Genomic DNA, 20,676 nt, shown 5'->3' on the forward strand with positions numbered 1-20,676 from the left:
GAAATTCACCATATAGATATACTTTGTAGAGGTTATGCATAGCAATATATTAACAATTTTCCCATTATCATAACTTCTAAGAAATTAGTAAGGTCACAGTTTGTTCAAAACAAAAAATTAATGGAAAATCTTAGGGGCTTTTTTCTTTAATTTCAGTAATGACACATAGGAAAGAATACAGAAGGATTCTGAAATGTTATGAATGATTATTTACTTCTAATTTTTCTCCTATTTTGAAATCCAAACACTAATAAGTATTAGAGGGAATAATAAGATAATATAGTAATTTGATCCTTATAATTATACTAGGAGCCCAGAGAACAAAATTCATGCACTGGTGGTGAGGGATCCCTTAACCCAACCTGCCCCCTCTCATATACTGGGAGCCCTCAAGGGATGTCCTACTAACAGCTTAAGCCTGCTCCCCATGGGGAACGGATTTAAGCTGCAGACTGGCCTCCCTTTGTGGGTGGCAAACTGGCTGATTAGGGGAAGGCGCCAGCCCCATCACCCCACTGCTGCAGCCACTGCCAGTCAGCACAGCCACCAAGGTGTTTTCATCAACATGGACTCCAGTGCCTTCACCAAGAAAAAATGACAACTTTCTTTAGGCATTTTCAAGATGTGTCTTTCATAGGATATTCATTTCTTTCTTTTTTTTTTTTTTTATCCTTACCTCACTATATGTTTCCATTGATTTTTAGAGAATGTGGAAGAGAAAGGGAAAGAGAGAGAGCAACATCAAAGTGAGAGGAACAGTTTGATTGTTTGCCTCCTGCAACTTAGGTACATGCCTTTGATCAAACTCGAACCCAGACCCTACTGTCTCAGGCTGAGGCATTATCCATTGTGTCAAACCGGCTAGGGCAGAATATGACATTTCTTAGTCCTCCAGCAGTGGACCTTTGTTTTTTGCTCCAGAAGTGTGGTGGAAAAACCCTAGATCACCTTTTTGGAGTCTTATTACTCAAGTTACTAAGAATATTACCAGTGGCATACAGGAAGCTTAGCCAATGTGCAATCAGAAAAGGAGTTTCCTCCATAGTTCACCCCAGTTGAGGGCTGGGCCCTGCCCAGGCCGAAAGCCTCTGGCTGAAGCTTTAGGCCTGGGCAGAGACCCTCTAGCTCCCTCTGATCACTGGCTCTGCCCCTGCTCAGGCCTGCCCAGGCTGAAGCTTTTGGCCTTGGTCAGGGGACCCCAGGCTCCCTGTGATCGCAGGCTCTGTCTGTTGGACTGGAGCAGAACCCCAGCTCCCTGTAATCAATTGCAGGCTCCACTACTGCCCTCTCATTCTGATTGCAGGCTAGCCCTTCCCAGGCTGCCCTGGGCTCACATGGCCTTAATTCACAGTGACCTGTGTGCCAGGATGTTCCTGGGACACAGGTACTGGGCACCTATGTATGCAAATTAACTGCCATCTTTTTGGGGGTAATTTGCATACTCACTCTAGTTGGCTATGGGCATAGCGAAGGTACGGTCAATCTACATGTTTGTCTATTATTAGGTAAGATACTTTAAATGAAATTTATTAAAGAATTTGAAGATAGTTTGGATTCTCTAAATCAGAAATATCTTAGCTACATATAAGCAGAGATATGTTAAACTAAGAATGTGCATAAATTATCTGGATCCTTTGAAATCTGGCCTCAAAAAGTATATTACAAACAAATATTTTTTGGAACATGTTTTGATTGGAGTTATCTTATGTCTGTACCTCAGGTCTTTCCTGTCACTTTCCTATATTTGTACTCTATAAAGAGAAAATTAAGAATTTTGTTTGACTGCCTAAATACATTTAATAAGAGATCTTTTTAAATAACAACTCCATATTTTAATATATACTCTCTAGACTGAACATAAACTGTGCACCTATGGATGAGGACAATGGGGAGAGGGGAAAGGGCAGAGGGTGGGGTGGGAACCTGGTGGAGGAGAGCAATGGTGGGGGGGGGGGGAAAGGAACATTTGTAATAATATGAACAATAAAAACTTATTTAAAAAAAATAAAAAATAATATATACTCTCTAAATAATTGGGATTTTAAATGAAACACGTGATCCAGGGAAAGGATTTCTTAGCTGCTATTAACAAAAATTGAGGCATTTCAGTGTGTGCTTTATGTGTTAGAGATTGGTCAAAGAGGAGAGTTGATTCATGAATTAACATCAAGAGGATCTACTTTTACTATATCTTAAATTTGGTAACTTAAGGAAGTGAATGTGTTAGGAATCCTATGATCATTCTTTGACATATTAAAAACTGAAGTGAAGGAAGAAATTTTGAATATATATATATATATATATATTTTTTTTTTTTTTAATTTTGATTTTTTAAAAATTGAAATCATTTTAGAATAATTCACTATATAAGTAATACTCAAATTGACTAATATTTGTTGATAGAATTCTGTATTGTTCATTTTTAAACACATATTTAAACACATTTTGTGTAGATGCATAGGATATAGTATACAAATCTAATTACTTTAATATTTTTCACATTTTTAAATTCTGATGAACCAAAATTTTGTGTTTCATAAAAGATATATGATCATACATAGAAGCAGACAAAGATTAAAAAACATAAACTGGGGTTTCTGAGAACTATTTAGTCTATAACAGTCATTTATAAGTTGAGTAATTTCTAAAATGCATATACTTTATTTTGTTTATTCAAGTATTTGTAAAAGTATTTGCTTTAATCTGTATAATTGAAATTTTTTTGTAGGACTGGAAGGAAAAGTATATAAACCATGATTATTCAAAGATTTTCACTGAAAATATAGTTGAACAGGTTTGTATTAATAATTATTATGATATGTAGAACTTTTTGCTGTATTTTCCAGAATGATATATTATTACTACAATACTGCTTTAGTGGGTGATGTTTTGAATGTCCATAAATTACCCTTTAGGTAAAATTTATATGGCTTGATTCCCAATTTTATAGCCTTAAGGATCATATAGTTATAAAACTGTAGAATGTGGAGAGAAACAAAAATTTTAAAATCATGCATTTTTTTAAAATCATGTTATCAATGTCATAGCTTTATTTTCCCCCATTACCACTTAACCCCCATATACCCTCTTCCACCTCCACCTCCCTGACTCATACCCTCCCCCCAGAATCACCACACTGTTCTGTATATCCACAAATTAATGTTGTAGCTTTCCCAAACCACTAAAAATAAGGAGCCATTGACAAATATCTTTCAGTTGAAGTTTACCTTTGAAAGAAATTGGGCTCCAAGAATCTCTTCTCAGATCTGTATTTTACAAAATGAACTCTGTTTTAGATTAGTAGTATTCCAAACTATTGCTAATACCTTTTTTAGAGAATATAGGGAATCTTTGATTCTGAGTTATCTCTTTATTTTGTATACTATGAGAAAGAAAAATAAAATACTGCCAATTAAACTATGACACAATTTTTTTAGTAATTTAGAATGTTTTCATTTTATACATACTGAAAGAGTTATTTTACACTTATTAAGAAATAGATGTTATATGTTCTAGTGCACTGCATACATAATAACTTTTCATTTCTGTCACAATTTATAGTATAAATCATTTTAAAAGACATTTTAAAGGCCAACTCAGTTTGGCAAATACAACACCAAGTAAATACATGTATGCAAAGGACACACAGACATGCATATGTACTCACACAGGTGACAACAGAATGAATGTTTTACCAAGTACTGTGGCTTTAAAACTACATCACAGTGGCTGCTTGGCTTTGACTTTAAGACACGTTTTTAATTTACTGATGTTAAAATGTTAAAAAAAAAAAAAAAAAAAAAAAAAGTATCCTAAGTGGTAAAATTCCCCCAAAACTAGTATTGTTTATAATAGTAATGTCAAAAATATGGGACAGATCTCTTCAAAAGGACATCTAACTGAGTATTCTGCCCTATTTCTTTTAAAATGCTAGTTATTAGTTAAAAGACATAGAATGTTATTCTCTTAATGGTGATGCCATGCTTTATAGCCTTGTCCAGATGTCTTTTGGTTTCCCATATTTTCTGAAAAAGCCTGTGATGAGTTGGTGGAAGAAATGGAGCATTATGGCCAGTGGTCTGGAGGGAAGCATCATGTAAGTTGTAATTTCACACAGAAAACTGAAATGTGAATGTGGGGTTGGGAGGAAGGTAGATATTTAGAGAATTTAGGATGAATTTATCTTTTTTGTTGTACACCCCTGAATAGACCTGAATAGTAGGCTAGCCAAGGCTGTTAGGAGAGCTGTGTTTAAGTCTAATTCTGCCATTACCTAATGAGTGTTTAACATTTTATCTCTCTGGGCCTGTTTCTCATTTATGCATGTTATTACATTGGTTAGTCTGTAAAAATTATGTCTCAGACTAGAGATGGTGAGGTCATGTTGTCTTTATTGTGTGATGTTGTTCTTGAGGCCACTTTTTATTCTCTGCATTTTTACAGTGAGCTATAGTGAAAAATACTAAGTTTATCTGGTTGATTATCAAAGCTTTTTGTATAAAATACAAGAAGGAATCCAAATGCCTTCAGTGTAAGTCAGCTTTTTATTTACATTCCATGTCAAGGACTTGCCAAGAAGTCTCACTGTCAGTGGTTCAATGTGTTTCTTTTCCTTTGAGAATTCTCACATGCCAGCTCCTTCCAAATACAAAGAAATTTAAGTGGAATACTCATGAATATTACTGCCTCTGTTAAATTACAAACCTCAGCTAGTTAGCTGATCAGGGATACAGAAGTTCAAAGAATAATGAAGAACCAGAAGTCTGCAGTTGGCAGGCAGGATAATGAGACTGGGTGCCATAAAGTAGAAATGAGAAAGCAAGCAGGGAAAGCTTGTTTCTATGGTAGGTAATCCAGCAAATGTATGCCCATCAAGCAACAAACACTGCCTCAAGGGTTACTGTAAAAAAACTCATTCTTTAGGAGGCTTGGGAAGGCTTTGGAAATTAACTTTATTAATTTTTATTAACTTTATTAAAAATTTTATTAACTTTATTAATTAATTTATTAATTAATTAAATTTTTATTAACTTTATTAATTAACTGTTTAGCATTAGCATCACTGTGCTAGCTTATTTGCACCTATACAAATGCTTCCTTCTATTGATGTAATTGTTCTCCTACCCCTTCTCATAAATACCCACTGCTTTTGTTTCCTAATCAGAATTCTATTTGAGTTTCTGTCTGAATCAGTGTTTTCTGAAAAACTACTCTTTTAAATATCAAATAAACACTTGTTACCTCTTACTTTGACCTTTTTATTTTTGGGTTAACACATTAAATAAGTAGGAACAGAGTCTACTGAACTCTGTTATGTTTTGCTTCACAAATATATTTGCAAAGCTATTTTACCTAAGTTTTTTTTTATAGTTTTACAGTTAAAGTAGATGGTTTGCCATAATTAAACTGTTAATTTCTTTATTTCTAAGGATCTTGGTTGAAGAAATTCCAAGATAGTATAAATGTGGATTGCTGTGGACCACATTTTATGATGTCCTTAATTTGTTTTTAGGATAGCCGTATATCTGGTGGTTATGAAAATGTCCCAACTGATGATATCCACATGAAGCAAATTGATCTGGAGAATGTTTGGCTTCATTTTATCCGGGAGTTTATTGCACCAGTTACACTGAAGGTCTTTGCAGGCTATTATACAAAGGTTGTTATCCTCCCATTCCTCCTGCCTTCCTCTTACCAGTTTTTACACATGCTATTTTATATTTTTATTACTAAGCAAATCCATTCATTTACTTTGCCTTTATAGGGATTTGCATTATTGAATTTTGTGGTAAAATACTCTCCTGACAGACAGCGTTCTCTTCGCCCCCATCATGATGCTTCTACGTTTACCATCAACATTGCACTCAATAATGTGGGAGAAGATTTTCAGGTAATTATGGGATTTATTTTTTACATTTCTCAGTCATTACAAAAAGGCTTTAAACCCCCCTCCCTTTTTTTAAAGTTTTTTCTTATATAGCATAATTTGAATTTTGCCAATCTATATATATATATATATATAAAAGCCAAGTGACTATTTACAGCGGAACCACCGGAATGGCCAGAATGACCAGTAAGCCAGTCACTATAATGCACACTGATAACCAGGGGCAAAAGCTTAACACAGAAGCTGCCCCCTGATAGTCAATGTGCTCCCACAAGGTGAATGCCACTGAACCAGAAGCTGGGCTCATGGCTGGTGAGTACAGCTACAGTGGCAGGGAGCCTCTCCTGACTCCAGGGCAGCAGACACCCAGCCTGCTCTGGATTCCACTGACCATCTGCCACTTGGTGCACTGCTATGTCCCTCCAGGGATGTCCAGCTGCCAGTTTGTTCTCAATTTCTCCCCCTCCACCCCCCCAGGATTGGACCTAGATATCTCCCGAGGGATCCCAGATTAACTTGGGTGCTATGGGTGCACTCCTGTAGAGCAAGTGATTACCATGGACGGGTTACATATAAGCCCAATATCAGCCTGTTTTTGTCTTAACTATACAAACATAAGAATTTAGAGCACAACCCCTCTCAGAGTGGGCAGAAGCAGCTTTGAGGGCCAGTGTCTGGGAGAAGGGGCATGGGAAGAAGTTTTGGGAGCATGGCTACCTGGAGTTAGGGTCAGGCAGGACAGTTCCGATTTTTAACAATTTGTACTGCGTCCCTCGGCGTTTTAAAAAAGTCCCGATTTTTGGAAAGAATGCATGACAAGGTAGGGAATGGTGGGAGAACAAGAAGGGAATATATGGTTTTGGGCGGCCATGTGGCTATTTTATGAGTTTTATATGAGTTTTATATTATTTTTGTTAATTTTATAATGTTAAACTTTAATAATAACAAATAATTGTTGAGAACTGATTATTGAGAACTGCTTATCAAAGTTTGCATTGTTGATCAGTTATTAGAATTCAACCACCATTGTTTGGACTTAAGGAACAATGGCATTTTTGGGGATTGGCAACAACGAAAATATGAAATATAAATAATGTGAGTACTGTCTGCTAAATTCAAGAAAATTTATATATTTATGAAATAAATAAATAAATAAATAATTTACCTAAATTATCTGAATAGCTGATTTGTAATGACATCACTTGTTTAACTAGCTTTACTAGCACCCAGTACGATGTGTATCATCTGCAGACAGTTATAAAATGTTTTCGTCGTTGCCAATCCCCAAAAATGCCATTGTTCATTAAGTCCAAACAATGGTGGTCGAATTCTAACAACTGATCAACAATGCGAACTTTGATAAGCAGTTCTCGATAACCAGTTCTCAACAATTATTTGTTGTTATTAAAGTTTAACATTATAAAATTAACAAAAATAACATAAAACTCATATCCTGGCTAAATAGCCACAAGGCCGCCCAAAACCGTATATCCCCTTCCCGTTCTCCCACCGTTCCCTAGCTTGTCATGCATTCTTTCCAAAGATCAGGACTTTTTTAAAACACAGCAGAACGCGGGACAAATTGTTAAAAATCGGGACTGTCCCGCCAAAAGCGGGACGACTGGTCACCTTAACCTAAGTGGCTTCCTGAAGGCTTTTGAAAAATCTCTTTCTAGGGGGGCTTCAGTGATAAAATATTAAACACAATAGGATGATATATTTATTTGTTTTATTTCTTTTAGGGAGGTGGATGCAAATTTCTACGATACAATTGCTCTATTGAATCACCGAGAAAAGGCTGGAGCTTTATGCACCCAGGGAGACTCACACATCTACATGAAGGACTTCCTGTTAAAAATGGAACAAGATACATTGCAGTGTCTTTTATAGATCCCTAAGTTATTCACTTTCCTTTGAATCACTGCTCCTTTTGGAATGGATGACTGGCATGAAAATGTTTGAAGTTACTTGAGAAAATGAGAGGAATATTTAAATAGCATCAACAGAACAACTTCACTTTAGGCCAAACATTTGAAAACTTTATAAAAAATTGATATATTGTGATGTCTGCTCTGAGCCTTAAAACATAGATTGAAGAAGACAAGAAAGGGAAAAAATTAAAAGCAAATATTTATTTCTTTGCCTTATTATTGTCTCTGATAATAATAACAATTTTTCTAAATATGTGTTTCAGTTGGTAAAATATTCAGGTAAAAATGCATAAATGACAAATGAGACTAGTACTTTCTTATTTAACAACACCTGGGAAGAATTTTATTTATCAACATGTAGATAAGATGGATATAAGTGAAAATTGGCAATTTTTTAAATGTGGAAAACTGGAATTCTAACTGAATTTTTGTACAATTGTGTAAGTACTTTTTTTGACCATCTGTGTAGGTATGTTTTACATTTCCTGATGGAATATAAAGAACAGTATTGCACAATGTTTGTCCTTAAGAAATTTAGTACAAAATATAGTAAGTTGCATATCCAGTTGAACACCTTTTTGTTTAGTTTATTAAATTTTTTACACTTGTATTAGAAATAAAGTCCTGTGTTCCTTCAGATAAATTTTTTCAAAGTAGATTGTATTACATAGATATTAGATTTAGAAAAGCAAACCTTTCCATTTCTAAGTATTGACTTAAGATCTCTGATTATCCTTAAGTAAAATATTATTATTTTTTAATTCTAGAAAATAATGAGGATTACTTTTTCTTTGAAATGAGTAGCAGCATTTTATGATTTTAAAAAGTTTTTTAAATACTTGAATTTTATATCAGGAAAATAATTGAGCCTTTCTTTTGCTTTTTGCCCTCCTCTTTATTTTCTTTTTAGGAAGAATTACTCAATTTTTTTGTCTTCCCAGAATGTTCTCTATTTTATCCTTCTTACTCTTTTTATTAGCTTTTTAAAACTACACTTTGAAACAATTTTCCTCCACAAAAGAATTTGTGCCTTGATTTTCAGCATTTCTCTGAGTGAGGTTTAAATATCCTTAATGTAGCTACTGTGGTTAATTTAAAGGCAAAACTTGAGAAAAAGTTCTAAGTCATGGTATCAAAATTCATTTTTCTAAACCATGTATTAGAAAATTCTAAAAAATAAAATAATTTAAAATAAGTTTCTATTGTTTTATTTATTATTGGTGAATAAATAGCTTAAGAAGATACTTATATTAATAATTACGGCGCCTGAAAGAATATCCGGAGATAATAGGCTGTGACTTTTCATTTTGCTTGGTAAATTTACTGCTATCATAACTTAATGAAAATGCAATCTGTTTAATTACAAGTGTAATTAATATCTTCAATTTCAGAATGACTAGGAGTTTGATCTAACTTATTTTACAAGTGAGGAAATAGAGATATATATTATTTTAGTCATTTTTCTACATATTTTTTATTTTATTCATTTCAGATAAAAGGGAGGAGAAAAGGAGAGAGAGAAAGAAACATTGATTTGTTGTTCCACCCATGTTTGCACTCATTGATTGCCTCTTGTATGTGCCCTGACTGGAAATCAAACCCACAATCTTGGCATATGGGAACAATGCTTCAACCAACTGAGCTACCTGGCCAGGACTCAATTTATATTTTATTTTATTCAATTGTGTTTTTCAAATTTCTACTGTAGGCCAGGAACCATTATAAGCATTGAGGATGTGGTGAGGAGTAAGGAGTTAAATTACTGGGAGATGCACTTAGGAAATAAGGGTTCTTCCTATTTTCTTCATAGCACTTAATACCTAGAGTAACTTCCTCCTAACCATGAAGTTTATTGAGGAGACATTTTAGTAATGATTTGTGATTTATATTTAGTACTAGAGGCCTGGTGCAAAAAAATCTGTGCTGGGGGAGGAGGGGAAGTGTCCCTCAGCCCAGCCTGCACCTTTTCCAATCTGGGACTCCTCGAGGGGTGTCCAACTGCCCATTTAGACCAATCCTGATCAGGCCTAAATGGGTAGTTGGACATCCCTCTCATAATCCAGGACTGCTGTCCCCCAACTGCTCACCTGCCTGCATTTCTGATAGTCTTTAACCACTTCTGCCTGCCAGTCTGATCACCCCGTAACTACTCCCTTGCCAGACTGATTGATGTCTAACTGTTTGTCCCCAACTTCCCTCCTCTGCTGGCCTCCTCACACCTAACTGCCCTCCCCTGCAGGCTTGATCGCCCCCAACTGCCCTCCCTTGCAGGCCTGGTCCCTCCCAACTGCCCTTCACTGCTGGCCATCTTGTGACCATCTTGTGTCCACATGGGGGCAGGATCTTTGACCACATGGGGCAGCCATTTGTGTTTTGGAGTGATAATCAATCTGCATATTACTCTTTTATTAGATAGGATAGATGCCTGGTACATGGGTGGGGACAAGCTGGTTTGCCCTGAAGGGTGTCCCAGATCAGGGTAGGGGTTTCCTTGGGGTGTGGGGCAGCCTGGGGGAGGGACCTGTGGTGGTTTTCAGGCCAGCCATGCCCCCCGGTGACCCAAGCAGAGGCCTTGGTATCTGGAATTTCTTTATCTTCTACAATTGAAACTTTGTAGCCTGGAACAGAGCCAAGCCTTCTGCAAAACAGTCCAGGGCTGCAGAAGCTTGGCTTCCTTCATCACCAGAGGCAACCCTAGCCTCTGCTCTCTCCAGCTCTGTGGCTGCTGCCATTTTTGTTGGGATTTATTTATCTTCTATAATTAAAACTTTGAGCCTTAAACAGAGGCATGGGCCAGCCAGGGTGTGCAGAAAGCTTGGTTTCCTCCATCACCAAGGAAACCCAACCCTTCCTCCTGCTCTCACCATGGCCACAGCCATCTTGGTTGGGTTAATTTGCATATTTACTCCTGGTTGGCTGATGAGCATGGCTTATGGGTGTATTAGAGTGATGGTTAATTTGAATGTTACTCTTTTATTAGATAGATAGGATACCTTAGGGATGGTATTCCAAATATGTAGCAGCTGGTATGTTATGGGTCCTACCCAGTCAAGACAGACTCTGCTTATAAAAATGGATAGATTTCTACTAACTCAAGCCAGCATACTGTGCCTGTAGCACATTTCAATGACAGACATACCAGGTCCTGGTTCTTTTCAGTGGTGGTATCCATGGGTGCTGGCCTTTATTCACTATTTTTTTTTATTATTATTATTTTATTTTATTTTATTATTTTTTTTATTAAATTATTATCTGTGTACATATTTTAACATTGCTCCCCCTCGCATACCTACCCTCCCTCCCCAGAGTTTTGTGTCCATTGGTTGTACTTATATGCATGTATACAAGTCCTTCGGTTGATCTCTTATCTCCCCCAGATCTCCCTACTCTCCCGCTGTAATTTTACAGTCTGCTTATTGCTTTACTGTCTTTATATCTGACTTTTGGTTTGTCAGTTTATAATGTTCTTTAATATCCATAAATGAGTGAGGCCATGTGGTATTTCTCTTTCATTGACTGGCTTATTTCACTCAGCATGATGTTCTCTAGTTCTATCCAGGTTGCTGCAAATGATGAGAATTCCTTCTTTTTTATGGCAGCATAGTATTCCATTGTGTAGATGTACCATAGTTTTTGGATCCAATCATCTGCTGACGGGCACCTAGGCTGTTTCCAAATTCTGGCTATTGTAGATTGTGCTGCTATGAACATAGGGGTGCATATATCCTTTCTGATTGGTGTTTCTAGTTTCTTGGGATATATTCGTAGGAGTGGGATTACTGGGTCAAATGGGAGTTCCATTTTCAGTTTTTTGAGGAAACTCCACACTGTTCTCCACAGTGGTTGCCCTTTATTCACTATTTTAATCACATGCCGTGTTTCCAGAATTTGGGTGGAGGTGGTCAGCTGAGTGCACTTTTTATTTTCCTTCTCATTCCAGATTTAATGAAATAATACATGTACTTTTTTAAAAGAAAAATTCATGATTAGTGAGGGAAAGTGAGAAATTCCCATAAGTAGATCAGGAAATTTGAAAGATGGAAAAGAGACAGGACTGGATAGATGGAGAAAGCTACAGCTTGAAACTTGTTCAACTTGGGCAACCATTAATCTGTACTGTTTTCATGAGTTCACATTTTTTAGCTTCTGTATATAAATGAGAAGGCATACTGTATTTGCCTTTGTCTGACTTACTTCACTCAACAACACCCTCAAAATTCATGTATGTTGTCACAAGTGGCAGTATTTCCTTCTTTAAAAAAAAATTAAAAATATTTTTATTGGTTTCAGAAAGGAAGGAAGGGGAGACAGAAACATCAGTGATGAGAGAGAATCATCAACCAGCTGCATCATGCACACCCCCACTGGGGATTGAGCCCACAACCTGGGCATGTACCCTGACCTCCTGGTTCATAGGTTGACCCTGAAACACTAAACCACAGCAGGATGGGCTGTTTTTCCTTCTTTTTTATGGTTGACTAATACTCCAGTGTGTGTGTGTGTGTGTGTGTGTGTGTGTGTGTGTGTGTGTGTGGTGTGTAACTTCTTTACCCATTCATCCATCAGTGGACACTTAAGTTGTTTTCATGTCTTGGTTATTATAAGTACCTAGAGTAACACTGTTATTATAAGTAACTATAAGTAACAATGATGTGGGTCAATCTGTGGGATCTCTGTTCTGATTCATTGGTCTATTCTATCTGTTCTTGTGCCAGTACCAGGCTGTTTTGGTTATAATAGCTTTGTAGTATAATTTGACATCTGGTATTGTGATTCCTCCAACTTTGTTCTTCTTTCTCAAGATTGCTGCAGATATTTGGAGTCTTTTATGGTTTCAAATAAGTTTTTGGAGTATTTGCTCTTGTTCTGTGAAGTATGCCATTGATATTTTAATAGCGATGCTGGATCTATCAATTTCTTTTAGTCATTTAGACATTTTAATCATGTTAATTCTTCTAATCCATAAACATGGTGTACATATTCATTTGATTGTATCTTCATCTATTTCTTTTTTCAATGTCCTATAGTTCTCTAAGTATAAGTCTTTTACCTCCTTGGTTAAGTTTACTCCTAAATACCTTAATTTTTTGTTGTTGAAGTGATAAATGGGATTTTTTTTTTTTTTTTTAGTTTCTCTTTCTGAGAATTATTGGTGTATAACAATGTTATCAATTTCTGAATGTTCATTTTGTATCCTGCAACCTTGCTGAATTCATTTGTTAAGTCTAGTATTTTCCTGGTGGAGTCTTTAGGGTTTTCTATGTACAATATCATGTCACCTACTAATAATGACAGTTTTACTTCCTCCTATCCAATTTGGATGTCTTTTATTTTTTCTTCTTATCTGATCAATATGACTAGTACTTCCAGTACTATGTTGAACAAGATTAGTGAAAGTGGAATCCCTGTCTTTTTCTTGTTCTCAGTGGAAATGGTTTTATTTTTTGCGCATTGAGTATGATGTTGGCTGTAGGTTTGTCATATATGGTCTTTAATATGATAAGGTATGATTCTTCTATTCTCACTTTACTGAGAGTTTTTTATAAAAAAAAAAAAAAAAGTTGCTGGATTTTGCCCAATGCTTTTTCTGCATCAATCGATATAATCACGTGATTTTTATCTTTCAATTTGTTTCTGTAATGTATCACATATATTGATTTTAAAATATTGTATCAGCCTTGAATCTCCAAAATAAATCCCACTTGGCTATGATGTATGATCTTTTTAATGTGCTGCTGGATTTGATCAACTAATATTTTGTTTCAGATTTTAGCATCTGTCTTCATCAGGGATGTTGACTTGTAATTTTCTTTCTTTGTAGTGTATCTGGTTTTGAAATTAGATAATGCTGGCCTCATAAAAAAAAGAGCTTGGAAGTATTCCTCTTGAATTTTTTAAATAGTTTGAGGAGGACGAGTGTTAATTCTTAGAAAGTCTGGTAAAATTCTTCTATAAATCCATCCAGTCCAGAATTCTTGTTTGCTGGGACTTTTAAAAGTACTGCTTCGATTTAATCAGTTGTTATTGGCCTATTCAGGTTTTCTGATTTCTCATTCTTCCTGATTGCATTTTGGAATATTATTATATGTTTCTAGGAATTTGTCCATTTTACCCATGCTCTCCAGTTTGTTGTTCACAGTATTTGTGTACAATCGTTTTTATTTATGTGGTGTGTGATGTTATTACATTCATTTCCATAGTTTTCTATTGCCTCTTTCATTTCTGATTTTTATTTATTTGTGTCCTATTTATTTCTTGATGAGTTTGGCCAGGGGTTCATCAATCTTGTTTATGCTTGTAAAGGACCAGCTCTTGGATTTTTAGTCTCTATGTCATTTTTTCCACTCTGATCTTTATTATTTCCTTTATTCTACTTACTCTGGGATTTTCTAATTTGTCTAGTTGTAGGATTAGTTTATTTGTGCTTTTTCTTTTTTTTTTTTTTTTTTTTTTTTTTTTTGGTAGGCTTATAATACTATGAAATTCCCTCTCAGGAATGCTTTTACATTGTCCCATAGATGTGGGGTTGTTGTATATTCATTTTCCCTTTTTCCTGGGAATTTTTAATTTCTTGCTTCATCTCATTGATACCCTTTTATTGTTTAATAATATGCTACTTAATCTTCATATAATCGAGTGTTTTTCATTGTAGTTTGTTTCTAACTTCATGCCATTGTGTTCTAGAAGATGTGTGGAATTATATCAATCTTCTTGAATTTGTATAGGCTTGTTTTATATCCTAAAACGTGGATGTTACATGTGCGCCTGAGAGGAATGTATATTTTGTTGCTTTGGGGTGAAATGTTCTGTAAATATCAGTTTGATCCATCTGATCTATTGTGTCATTTAAGGCCTGTTTCTTTGTTGATTTATTTTGTCTGGAAGATCTAGACTGTTCTCACAGCTCACAAACGGATGCACCTAGAGTTCCCAGCTAAGATGACTGGCGAAGCTGAACCACTGGGCCCTATAGAACACCTACTACACAAGGCTGCTCTACTAATTCATGGAGACATAGCAGCTCTACCCAATACATAGAAACAAACACAAGGAAGTAGTCAAAATGAGAAGACAAAGAAGTCACAAATGAAAGAAACTGAAGAAAGCAAGCTACTATATATAGAGTTCAAAACTATAGTTATAAGATTACTCACAAATCTAGAAACCTCAAAAAAAAAAGGGGGGGTGAGGGGGGGAGGACAAGTAAGAAGCATACAGGGAGAAACCAAGATGGCGGCATAGGGTAGACACCTAAATGCAGCCTACCACAACAATTTTAAATTTACAAACGGAAAAAGGAAGAAACATTGCCTTGAAACACCAGACAGATGGCTGAGTGGAAGCTCTACCATCTATGAAAGGAAGAGAAGGGACGCTGAGCCTCAGGAACTGTGGAGGTGTGGAGATCTGTGCGTGTGGAAAAGGCAGCCACTGAGTTCGCTGCTGGCTTACTAGTGGCACGCTGAGAGGGCGGGCAACTAACACACAACTGGCTTTCTTGTTCAGGAGAAAAACAGAACCACCTATTGCTCTGATAGACAGCCCCATTCAGGGAGAGGCTGGACTGTCAGGCAGTGGGCAAAGCTCTCTCAGAGGTGTGTGTAGCCAGCAGCCATTACTGTGGGACTCAGGAACCAGACCCTCTTAGGGAGGGGCTGATGGGAAACCAAAGTTTGTCTGCACCATTCTGAGACTCTGCCCCATCCAAGTGGAACACAGAGCCTTCCCAGTGGCTGGCTTTCTCATTCAGGAGAAAAAAAAACTCCCAACAGCACAGAGAGACAACTCTGAGCCAGGGAAAAATTGGCTGTCAGGAAGTAGGCAAAACTCAAGAACGGCATTTCCCCAAGTAGTGCGCGCACCTACAGCCAGTCTTGTGGGACTCGCCGTGAATAGGACTTTCTTAAGGTGGGACTCAAGGGGAACTAAAGCTTGTCTGCACCACCCCGAGGCTCCACTCCATCCAAGCTAAGCACAGAAGCCCTCCTAGCTAAGACACTGCTGATCCTCACAGCCAATTGCTTGGAGAGCAATGCTTCCCAGTGATACCAACAACAAGCAAGGCTTAACAACAAGACTGCACACACAGCCCACAAAGGGCTGCACCAAGATTGTCCACTTCAGGTAACTGGGAAGGCTGTGCTACTGGGCTCTGCCAGGACATCTAGCACACAACACTATTCCATCAAACCAGGGAAGCAGCTAAAATGCAGAGAAGAGGCAGGACACAAAGGAAAGAAATGGAGGAAAGTAAAAGAATGGACATGGAGTTCAAAACCACAGTTATAAGGTTTTTCAAGAATTTCCTAGAAAAGGCTGATAAAATAAACAAGACCTTTGATTATATGAAAAGAGATCAGCTAGAAATAAAGAATACATTGTCTGAAATACAAAATATTATACAGAGTCCTTAAAACAGCCTGGAAGATCCAAGAATCAGGTCAAAGATTTGGAACACAAAGAGCCAAAGGACACTCCTCTGGAGAAGCAAGAAGAGAAGAGTATCCAGAAAGTTGAATATAGTGTAAGAAACCTCTGGGGCAACTTCAAGTGAACCATCATCAGAATTATGGTGGTCCCAGAAGAAGAGAGAGAGCAAGATACCGAAAACATACTGGAAGAAATAGTGATAAACCTTCCCCAGCAGGTGAAAGAAATAGACTTACAAGTCCAGGAAGCACACAGAACCCCAAACAAAAGGAATCCAAAGAGGACCACACCAAGACACATCATAATTAAAATTCCAAGAGCAAAAGACAAAGAATATTAAAAGCAGCAAGAGAAAAGCAGGTGGTTACCTATAAAGGAGCACCCATATGATTGTCAGCTGTTTTCTCAACAGAAACCATGCAGGCCAGATGAGAATGGCAAGAAATATTCAAGATGATGAATAATAAGAACCTACAGCCAAAATTACTCTACCCCGCAAAGCTATCACTCGGAATAGAAGGCCAGATAAAGAGCTTCACAAATAAAATTTTAAAAAAGCTAAAGGAGTTCATCACCGCCAAACCAGAATTATATGAATTGCTGAAGGGGGTTCTTTAGGAAGAGGAAGAAAATAAAGATAAAAACTATGAACAACAAATACTTAACTATCAACAAGTGAATCTAAAAACCAAGGGAATTAAAAAATCTGATGAACAATATTAACTGGTGAATATAGAGAATCAGAGGTATGGAAGGGGAGTGAACTGATGATTCTCAGGGAAAAAAGGAGTGGGGGTGAGGGAAGAGACTGAACATAAACTGTGCACCTATCCATGAGGACAATGGGGGGTGGAGAAAGGGCAGAGGGTGGGGTGGGAACCTGATGGAGGGGAGCATTGGAGGGTAAAAAAAAGAGGAACATTTGTAATAATCTGAACAATACAGATTTATTTTAAAAAAATAAATTATGCATACACTGAATGAAATATAATATACAGAGATTCAACAGGAGAGTACAGGATTCTGAGAATCAAATCAATGATCTGAAATATGAAGAAGCAAAAAAACACCCAACCAGAAGAGCAATATGAAAAAAAAAGAATTAAAAAATATGAAGATAGTGTGAGGAGCTTCTGGGGAAATTTCAAGCATACCAACAGTCATATTATGGGGTTTCAGAAGAAGAGAGAGGTGAGATATTGAAAAACTATTTGAAGAGTCCCAAACAAAAGAACCCCAAAGAGGACCACACCAATACATCAAAATTAAAATGCCAAGGGCTAAAGAAAAAGTGAGAATCTTAAAAGCAGCAAGAGAAAAGCAGTTAGTTACCTATAAGGTAAGGGCTAGGGCTAGGATTAGAGTTAGGGCTTGGTTAGGATTAGGAATAGGGCTAGGGTGAGGGTTAGGTTTAGGTCTTAGGGTTTAGTTAGGGTTAGGGTTATGTTTAGGGCTAGGGCTAGGGTTTGGATTAGGGTTAGGGTTAGGGCTAGGGTAAAGTTAGGGTTATGGTTAATGTTAAGATTAGGGCTAGTGCTAGGGTTAGGTTTAGAGTTAGGGATATGGATAGTTAGTATGAAGTTTATGGCTAGGGCTCAGCTTAGTGTTCAGTCTAGGGTTAGGGATATGGTTATAGTTAGGGTTAGGATTAGTGTGATGGTAGGGTTAGATTTAGGGTTAGTGTCTGGGTCCTTCACTGCACAATGGAATCACCTGGAGAGTTAGGGTTACAGTTAGGGTTAGGTTTAGTCTTAGGGCTAGGGTTAGTTTTCAGGGTTGGGTTAGGGTTATGGGTAGTGTTAAGGTTAGGATTGGTATTACGGTGATGGTTGATTGTTGGGTCTAGTGTTGATGTTAGGGTTAGTGCTAGATTTAAGGTTAGGATTAGGACTGGTGTTAGTGTTAGAGTTGTGCTAGGGTCAGTGTCAGGGTTAGGGTTAGGATTATGACTAAATCTTGGGTTAGGATTAGGGTTAGTGTTAGCATCTGGGTCCTTGGCTGACATTGGAGCATTAGTTTTAGAGTTAGGATTATAGTAAAGCCTTGGGCCAGAATTAGTATTAGTGTTAGGCTAGGTTAGGGCTAGGGATAAAAGCTAGGGTTAGGGTTAGGGTTAGGGTTAGTTTTAGGGCTAGGGCTAAAATTAGGGTAAGGTTTGGTTTAGGGCTATGGTTATGGTTAGGTTTCAGATTTGGGTTACTGTTAAGGTTAGTTTTATGTTCAGGGCTATATCTATGCTTAGGTTTAGAGTTAATTAGGGCTACTTTTAGGGTTAGGGTCAGTGTTAAGATTAGGGCTAGGGTTAGGTTTAGGATTATGGCTAGGGCTGGAGTTAGGGTCAGGGTTAGCATTAGGGTCATGGCTAAGGCTCAAGTTTGTGTTAAGATTAGGGTTGGAGTTAGGGTTAGGGTTAGGGCTATGATTAGGTTTAGGGTTAGGGATAGGGTTACAGTTATGGTTAGTGTTAAGATTAGGGCTAGTACTGAAGTTAATATTAGTGTTAGGTTTTGGATTAAGGTTAGGGTCTGGGCTATAGTTAGTGTTAGGGTTAGGTTTGAATAGGTTATTGTTAGGGTTAGGAGTAGGACTAGGGCTTGGGTTAAGATTAGGGTAAAGATTAGGGTTACTGCTAGTGCTAAAGTTAGGATTAGGGTTAGGCCTACCACCAGGCTTAAGTGTTTGGTTTTAGGTATACATTAGTGTTATACTTATGGATAGAGTTACAGTTAAGGTTTAGGGTTAGGGATAGAGTTACAGTTATGGTTAGTGTTAAGATTAGGGCTAGTGCTAAAGTTAGTATTAGTGTTAGGTTTTGGGTTAAGGTTAGGGTTAGGGTTAGGTTAGTGTTAAGTGTATGGCCAGAGTAAGGGTTAGTGTTAGCCTTAGGGTTATGATTAAGGCTAGGGCTAGATTTAGGGTTCAGTTTAGGATTAGGTTAGTGTTATATTTTTAACTAGGGTTAGTGTTAATATTAGGGCTAGTGCTAGGACTAGGCTTAGGGTTAGGTATTAGGGTAAGTTAGTATTATGTTTAGGGTTAGGGTTAGGGTTAAAGTTGGGCTAGGGTTAGGATTAGGGTTAGTGTTAAGATTAGGTCTAGAGCTAGGGTTTGGGTTAGGATTAGGGTTATGGTTAGGTTTAGTGTTAGGGTCAGGTTAGGTTTAGGTTTAGTCTCTGGTTCCTTCATTGCACATTGGAATCACTTGTAAAGTTAGGGTTAGGGCTATAGCTACAATTAGGATTAGGGTTAGGATTATGGCTAGGGCTAGGAATAGGTTCATAGTTAGCTTTCATGATTGGTTTAGTGTTATATTTAGAGCTAGGGCTACATTTAAGGTTAGTGTTAGTGTAAAGATTAGGGCTAGTGCTAGGTTTAGCATTAGATTTAGGTTAGGATTAAGATTAGTGTTTGGGCAATGATTAGTGTTAGGGTTAGGGTTCAGGTTAGGATTATGGCTAGGGCCTGGATTAGAGGTATGGTTAGGGTTAACATCTGGGTTCTTGTCTACATATTGGAATCACCTGGAGAGTTAGGGTTAAGATTAGGGTTAGGGTGAAGGTGAGGTGGAGGTTAGATTTAGGGTTATGTTTAGGTTATTGTTAGTGTTAGGACTAGGGCTAGGGTTGGGTTTAGGGTTACTGTTACAATTAGGGCTAGTGCTAAAGTTAAGGTTTGGGTTAGAGTTAAGTTTCTGGCTAGAGTTATGGTTAGTGTTTGGGTTAGGATTATGGTTGGTGCTAGGGCTAAGGTAAGTGTTAACATTAGGGCTAGGGCAAGGTTAGGGTTAGAATTAGGATTATTGTTAAGTTTAGGTCTAATGCTAGAGTTAGTGTTAGGGTTTGGGTTATGGCTAGAGTTAGGGCTGTTATTAGGATTAGGGTTACAATAGGGTTGGAGTTATGGTTAGGACTATAGCTAGGGCTATTGATATGGTTAGGGTTAGTATTAGGTTAGGGTTAGCATTAGGGCTAGTGTTAATTTAGGTTTAGAGTTATTGCTACAGCAAGGGTATGGGTTAGTATTAAGATTAGGGCTAGTGCCAGGGTTACCATTAGGATTAGGATTAAGATTAGAGATTGGGCTAGGATTAGTTTTAGGGTTATGGTTACGTTGAGGGCTCCATTTTTTTGTGTAAGGTTTAGGTTTAGGATTAAGATTAGGGCTAGGGCTAGGGCTTGAATTAGTGTTAAGTGTATGGCTAGAGGTAGGACTATGGTTAGAATTGAGTTTAAGGTTAGTATTAGGGCTATGGATAGTTAGAATTAAGGTTAGTGTTAAGATTATGTTTAGGGCTTTGGCTAGCATTCAGGTTAAGATTAGGGCTATTGTCAGATTTAGTTAGGGTAAGGTTAAGTTTAGGGTTAGTTTCTGTGACCTTTGCTGCACATTGGAATCACCTGAAGAGTTTTTGTTAGGATTAAGATTACT

At 37.2% G+C, this 20,676-nt stretch overlaps 1 protein-coding gene across 5 annotated transcripts in view; it reads left to right on the forward strand.

Annotated features, from left to right (window-relative positions):
• The window catches only part of PLOD2 (procollagen-lysine,2-oxoglutarate 5-dioxygenase 2), a 215,285-nt gene extending 206,272 nt beyond the window's left edge, over nt 1–9,013 (forward strand). For 4 of the 5 annotated variants that reach the window (XM_036443746.2, XM_036443745.2, XM_036443747.2 and 1 more), the window contains 5 exons: nt 2,729–2,794; nt 3,992–4,096; nt 5,513–5,659; nt 5,765–5,890; nt 7,630–9,013. In XM_036443746.2, coding sequence (XP_036299639.1) covers nt 2,729–2,794; nt 3,992–4,096; nt 5,513–5,659; nt 5,765–5,890; nt 7,630–7,785 — 600 coding nt within the window. In that variant the 3' untranslated portion in view covers nt 7,786–9,013. The remainder of the gene's footprint in view (nt 1–2,728; nt 2,795–3,991; nt 4,097–5,512; nt 5,660–5,764; nt 5,891–7,629) is intronic. The other variant, XM_045584113.1, reaches the window with a different exon arrangement.
• Nucleotides 9,014–20,676: the final 11,663 nt, after the last annotated feature.

Source organism: Pipistrellus kuhlii, unplaced genomic scaffold, assembly GCF_014108245.1.
Source record: "Pipistrellus kuhlii isolate mPipKuh1 unplaced genomic scaffold, mPipKuh1.p scaffold_m20_p_2, whole genome shotgun sequence".
Classification (NCBI taxonomy): domain Eukaryota; kingdom Metazoa; phylum Chordata; class Mammalia; order Chiroptera; family Vespertilionidae; genus Pipistrellus; species Pipistrellus kuhlii.